The sequence below is a fragment of the Musa acuminata genome, chromosome BXJ2-9, assembly GCF_036884655.1.
Source record: "Musa acuminata AAA Group cultivar baxijiao chromosome BXJ2-9, Cavendish_Baxijiao_AAA, whole genome shotgun sequence".
Classification (NCBI taxonomy): Eukaryota; Viridiplantae; Streptophyta; class Magnoliopsida; order Zingiberales; family Musaceae; genus Musa; species Musa acuminata.
In genome coordinates, this window is record NC_088346.1 from 26,389,982 (window position 1) to 26,396,745 (window position 6,764).

The window sequence follows — 6,764 nt, forward strand, 5'->3', positions numbered from 1 at the left end:
CCTCCCCCTCTCCACCTCAAAGTAGGCCTAGAGTTTTGAGGAGCATCGTCGCAGCCCTACTGTGTAGATCACTACTAGAGAGGAGGGCGCTTGACCTCCTTGACCCTCTCCTAGAGATTTGTAGGGATTCAAGGATATACGATCTCCCTAGGTAATAAAATCTATTCTATATGCATTTTTAAGTTTCAAGGATTTTTGCATACAAATCTTCGCACGACGATGAACATCTCTTTAGGAATAGGGGATTTTGTTTTCTGTTCATCCGCTACGCATGTGATATTGCCCCCTAAAGATTTCCTAATACAAACTAGGCGGTGGTACCACCTAGTGTTAGAGTGTCAAGCGGTAGTACCACCCAATAATGACGGTGGTACCACTAGTACCCTGAAAATCCATGATGAGACATTTTTTATAGCCAATTCTGAAACCATTGGGGCCTATAAATACCCCACTCCTTTCGGCATGAAAGGGTAACAAAGTAGCAATAAAGTATGAAAAAATCTTTAAGTGTTAGGGTGTAAAAGTGTTGTAAAAGTGCTACGAGTCCTCCTCCTCTTTCTTCGGCTTTGTAATTATTCGAGAAGAGGTGTGAGGCTTGTAAGGGTTGTCTCCTAAACTCGTGAAAAGGAGAAAGCTTTATAAGAAGGTGGTTGGTCTTCACCTATTAAAGGAAGACCATTAGTGGATGCTGGTGACCTCAACGGAGGAGGAATCAAAAGTGGACGTAGATCACAATAATCGAACCTCTATAAATCCAGTATGTCCTTTCCTTATTGCTTACTTTCATTACTTAGCTACTCACTTCACTTTACATTTACTGTAAGTCATTACTTTCATTACTTTCTGATACGGGCTTTGTCGAAACGATTTTATCGGACGAGATTTTTCAAATCAACGTAATTTTGCACAAGCACCAATTCACCCCCCCCTCTTAGTGTCGTATTGATTTTAACAATTGGTATCAGAGCGAGGTTACTCTCAATTTAGTTTAAAACCCAAGAGAGATAGCTTTTGCCAATAATTATGAGGGTCATTCTATCACATGTCCTCCCATGTTCAATGGAACAAACTACACTTATTGGAAAACTAGAATGAGGATTTTCTTGATTTCTTTGGATTTCGAGTTATAGAATATCATTGAAAATAGATTTCAAAAGTCTTCACTTCCAATGAATGATTGAAATGATTTAGAGAACATGACTTTATCTTTAAACGCCAAAGCTATGAATGCTTTATTTTGTGCTTTGATTAAAAATGAATTCAATCGAGTTTCTATTTGCGAAACGACTTATGACATTTGACATATACTTAAAATCACACACAAAGGCACAAGTAGGGTTAAGGAGTCAAAAAATCAATCTTTTAGTTCATAGTTATGAATTGTTTCACATGAAAATAAGCAAGATCATTGAAGACATGTACACCCGGTTTACGGATGTCGTCAATGGTTTAAAAGCACTTGGTAAAAGTTTTTCTAATTCTGAACTCGTTAACAAGAGATTAAGATCCCTTCTAAAGAGTTAGGATCCTAAAGTAACCGCAATTCAAGAAGCCAAAGACTTGAACAACATTCCACTTGAAGAATTTATTGGGTCTTTGATGACCTACGAAATGACATGCAATGCACATGAAGAACTTGAGAATAATTTTCTAAAGAATATGAAGGATTTGGTACTTAGAACTCAAGAAAACCACTTGAAAGAAAACTCAAGTGATGATGATGATGACTTGGCATTTCTAATAAAAAAATTTAAAAAAATTCATAAAAAGGAATAAAACTAAACATGATATTAAAAATAAAACTAAACTTAAAAGGACCAAATAATTTGCATCGAATACAATAAACTAGGGCACTTCAAAAGTAAATGTCCCCAAGTGAAGAAGAAACAATCGAACAAGAAGAAAGCGCTAAAAGTTACCTGGGATGATTCAAGCACATCTGAAGATGAGGAGCCGACCAATAAAAAAGTTGCTAACTACACCTTAATGATGCTTGGTGACGAGGTAAGTATCCCAATCGAAGCCCATTTATCCTTTGATGAATTGTTAAATGCTTTTCATGATTTATTTGATGAATACAAATTAGTTAGCAAAAAGTATAAATTATTAAAAAAGGAGCATGCCTCTCTTGTTACTGAATTCAATAGATTAAATATTAAGCATGATAATGAAATATTGCCTCCTTGTACAAAATATAAAGAATTAGAGATGCTTAAAAAGGAAAATTTGCTACCACATGAAACCTTAGAAAAATTTGAAATAGGAAGCAAATCCTTAAACATGATCCTAGCAAAAAGGGATCATGTTCATAAAAGGGATGGAATTGGCTTTATAAGAAACACTCACCAAAAGCCAATTATCTTTATTAAGGGCCCAACTTTGCATGTTTCACTCCGTAACAAATACAACTTTTGTTGTAAATTTGGAGATTATACTCATAAATGTCCATTTAAGAGGTATAGTCCACATAAGCTAATTTGGGTCCCTAAAGGAACCTTAAATGACTCAATACAAAATGATAAGTTAGGTAGATCTATTTATGAGGAACCCAATGTAAAATTATTGAATCTTGGATTTTGATGATGAAATCAATTATAAATTATTTGATCTAATCCATATATTGAGAAAAATATGCAGGATTAACTACGATAGTAGTAAGACATAGAGCAAGTGTTGTGCCGAAGTTGTAATATCCCTCGCTTTTAAAAATTATTAATAAAGATTTATATGTAAATTGGAGGACCTATATGTAAATATAGAAATTACAAGGACTAAACTGCTAAGTTGCAAAAAAAAGAAAAAAAAAGGGAAAACCGAAAATTCGGTATTATCCCACCGCCTCCCACGCACTCTGTTTCTTCCAGAAACAGAGAGGAGCGGTGGGGCATGAGGAGTGAAGAAAAGAAGAAGAAGAGGGAAAAGAAGAGAGGAGGAAGAAGAGAGGAAGAAGAGGGAGAAGAGAAGAAGAAGAAGAAGAGGAGGTGGCTGCAGCGAGGGCTGCAGCGAGGAGCTGTGGGGCGTGGGGAGAAGAAGAGAAGAAGAAGAAGAAGAAGAAGAAGAAGAAGAAGAAGAAGAGAGGAGGATAGCTGCGGCAAGGCTGCAGCGAGGAGGTGTGTGGCTTTGGGGAGGAAAAGGGAAGAGGAGAAGAAGAGAAGGAGAAGAAGAGGGAAAAGAGAGGCAGCTGCAGCAGCCAGGGCTGCAGCACCTCTGTTTCCCGCAGGTGGAAACAGAGGAGAGGATGTGTGGGGCGTTGAGGATGAAAAGGGAAGAAGAAGAAGAAGAAGAAGAAGAAGAAGAAGAAGAAGATAGCTGCGGCAAGGCTGCAGCGAGGAGATGTGTGGCCTTGGGGAGGAAAAGGGAAGAGGGGAAGAGGAGAAGAAGAAGAAGAGGAAGAGAAAGAGGTGTGATACCTCTGTTTCCTGCAGAGGAAACAGAGGGGAGGGTGTGTGTGACGCCGGGGAAGAAGGGGCTGCAGCTGCGGCGATGGCAGCTGCAGCTGGAAGAGAAGAAGAAGAGGAAGATGAGCAGGGGAGGAGGGAGAGGTTGCGGCCGTGGCTGCGGCCGCGACTGCAGCAGTTGCAGCGGGGAGAGAAGAAGAGGAGAGGAAGAAGAGAGGAAGAGGAGAAGGGGCTGCGGCTGCGGCGATGGCAGCTGCAGCTGTGGCAGGGAAAGAGAAAAAGGAAAGGAAGAAGAAGAGAAAGGGAAGGAGAGGAAGAAGAGAGGAAGAGGAGAAGGGGCTGCGGCTGCGGTGATGGCAGCTGCAGCTGTGGCTGGGAAAGAAGAGAAGGAAAGGAAGAAGAAGAGAAAGGGAAGGAGAGGAAGAAGAGAGGAAGAGGAGAAGGGGTGGCAGCTGCGGCAGTGGCAGCTGCAGTTGGAAGAGAAGAAGGAGAGGAAGATGAGCAGGGGAGGAAGAAGAGGCTGCGAGTGTGGTGGCTGCGGCCGTGGCTGCGACTCCGGCTGCGGCTGCAACGTTGGCTGCGGTAGCTGCGGCAGCGGTGGTGGCTGCAGTAGCTGGTTTTGGGAAAGAGAAAGAGTAGGAACGAGAGAAGGGAAGAAGGAAATAGTGCAGTGGAAGGGGGCTGCGGTTGTGACCGCAGTTGCGGTCGTGGCTGCGATTGTGGCAGCGGCTGTGGCAGCTGCGTTTGGGAAAGAAAAAGAAGGAATGAGAGTAAGAGAGAGCAGGTGACTGTGCCTCGATGTTCGACACGTGATGTAGTTACGAAGAAAGGAAGAAAACGGGAGCACAAAACGAAACAGAGAGAGGACACGGAGAAAAAGTAGAAGGATTTGGGCTGGCACCTTCTTTGGATCTTCGGATCGAAATCTTTGAAAGGCAAGTTTCCCGCTTGTTTCAATCCTTTCTATTGCAAGTTCCCTGATCGTTTCTCCTATAATTGCTCTGATATGTCTTATTGCAAGTATCCTGATCTTCCTCACTGCCATTTTTATCTCTACTTTTGCTTTGAATATGAGGAACTTTAAATTGTTCTAGCCTTGCATTTGTTATATCTCCTGTTTAAACGTAACGATTCGAATCTGTGCAACTTTTGAGATTCTGACCTTTTGATACCGAGCTGCCTATAAGTCTTTGTTGGAAACTCTGATTTGTTCAAAACTGATTTCATTGGAAACTAGACTCGTAGACCTTTCTTTGATATATGGATTGAAAGATTTGGAATCCAAACACCTGCCCAGTTATCTGTTGAATCTGACATTATGAATTCTGCCAACAGAGATTTTGTTCTATGACTCTTGCTTACCAAATTATTTGTAACTCTCTCTGTTGGACAGTTCAATTCATATGAAGCCTGTCTTATCTGAAAGTATTATCCAATGATTATTTCTGAGTAAATTGGAGCACGATTGATAGTTTGAATCATTTGTTCAATGTGCCTTCTGTATTCTGCCAGAAATCGAGCTTTGGTCGATTTCTCATATTCTGGTTTCATTCCTTTGGAAATTGATATCCTTTAGCCTTCTTATTCAATTGAGCTTTATATTACTACTTTGAATTCTTGTATGCTCTTGTCCTTAAAATTATTGCATTCTTGAAAACTGTTGTGTAACGTTTATGCTATATCGTATTGACTCATATAGGCACATGTATATCCTATTGTTCCGCATTTGCTTTCGATATGTGCCTATTCCAGTTTCATTCCTTTGGACATTGAATTCATCAAATCTTCTTAATGAATTGAGTTATTTGTGATTGCTTGGATTCCATATGTGCCCTTGCTTTCAATTCCCTTCAAATATGAATATACTTGTGAAAGATTATTGCTTACTTCGGATTGACTCGTAAAGGCACATGTACGTTTGTTGTTCCGCGTGTGCTTCCGATATATGCTACTTATTGTTGATACTGTCCTTTTGTACTCTGGTGTGTGGGATTGTCTGGACCTTTGCCAGAAATGGTAAAAGGTATGCGCTGATTTGCCCGCTTTGTGGGGTCCCGCTTTGTGGGATATTCTGGTATGCGCTATTTGCCCGCTTTGTGGGGTCCCGCTTTGTGGGATATTCTGGTATGCGCTTATTTGCCCGCTTTGTGGGGTCCCGTTATGTGGGATATTGTAGACTTTTGTCAGGTGGTCATTCAGAAATGGATGAATCACATTCTGACTGAGATCCCACTACACCTTCTGTATGTTTGATATGATATCCAGAGCTTTGGTTATGTGTTTCTGTACATGCTTTGGATAAGATTGATATGTTTGCAACGTCAAAGACGACGTTTGAGCTTCTGCACGATATTTGTTTTCGATATGCTCTGAAATGCTTCATTCACTGATGATATGCTTCGAAATGTTCCATATGCCGTTGATATGCTCCGGAACATTTCATATGCCATTGATATGCTCCAATTACTCTGTGCTCCATTTGCTATGAACTGATATGTTCTGAAATGTCCTATCTGCCATTGATATGTTCCAATTACTCTATGCCCCATTCGTTATGGATCAAATATGTTTTGAATGACATGATACGTATGATTTGGTATCTATTGAGATGGTATCCTTGAGAATTCTTGTATTCTGCCTTGTATTATGATACCTTACTCGTTTGAAACCGTTCCTTTTGTTCTGAATATGCTTTGTCACTTGCTGAGCCGTTTTTGGCTCACTCCGTTGTTATATAAATCTTTCAGGTCAGCTTGTCACTCTTCGAGATGTTTGATTTGGGCTGAGGCAGTGGATAGCTATTCAGAATAATGGGCAAGTCTGGTTGGTTATTACGATATTGTTGTATAAGTATGTCTTGTATGTAATGAAATGTTGTCGATGAACCGAAATGGATATACTGTGTCAAAGTGTTAGGAGATCTCTCTTATTTGGAATTTCAGAATGTTAAGTCTAATTTATGGTGATATGAACTTGTGGTGAATAGTTGGAGTTCTGATTGTATAATTTATTTAGCTTGTGGATTTATAAATGTTGTTCATGTTTGTCAAGTTGGCTTGGGTTGCCATAAATGTGAATTATCGAGTGATGTGATATATGATTATAAACTGTACAGGTTTTATGGATGTGAATATGAATAGAATGTTTTCAGTGTCCTCAAACGTTAGTTTGGATCCTGGATTGGCCTGTGACGAAAATTTTAAAAAATCATGGATATTTTGAGGGGCGTGACAGAAGTCAAGATCGGGACTTTGTTGGGAGTTCGAGAGTTCATCGGAAGTCTAGACATTCGTTGGAAATTCTACCAAAACTGATCGAGAAGTCCAGGAGCTTCCCAAAGAAGCTTATTGGAACTCGCCAAGAAGA

At 40.2% G+C, this 6,764-nt stretch overlaps 1 protein-coding gene across 1 annotated transcript; it reads left to right on the plus strand.

Annotated features, from left to right (window-relative positions):
- The first annotated feature begins 2,569 nt into the window (after positions 1–2,569).
- On the plus strand, positions 2,570–6,448 carry LOC135623455 (uncharacterized). Its single transcript, XM_065126442.1, has 2 exons — positions 2,570–4,333; positions 6,146–6,448. The coding sequence occupies exon 1, from the start codon at positions 3,239–3,241 to the stop codon at positions 4,184–4,186; it is 948 nt and encodes a 315-aa protein (XP_064982514.1). The 5' UTR covers positions 2,570–3,238; the 3' UTR covers positions 4,187–4,333; positions 6,146–6,448.
- Positions 6,449–6,764: the final 316 nt, after the last annotated feature.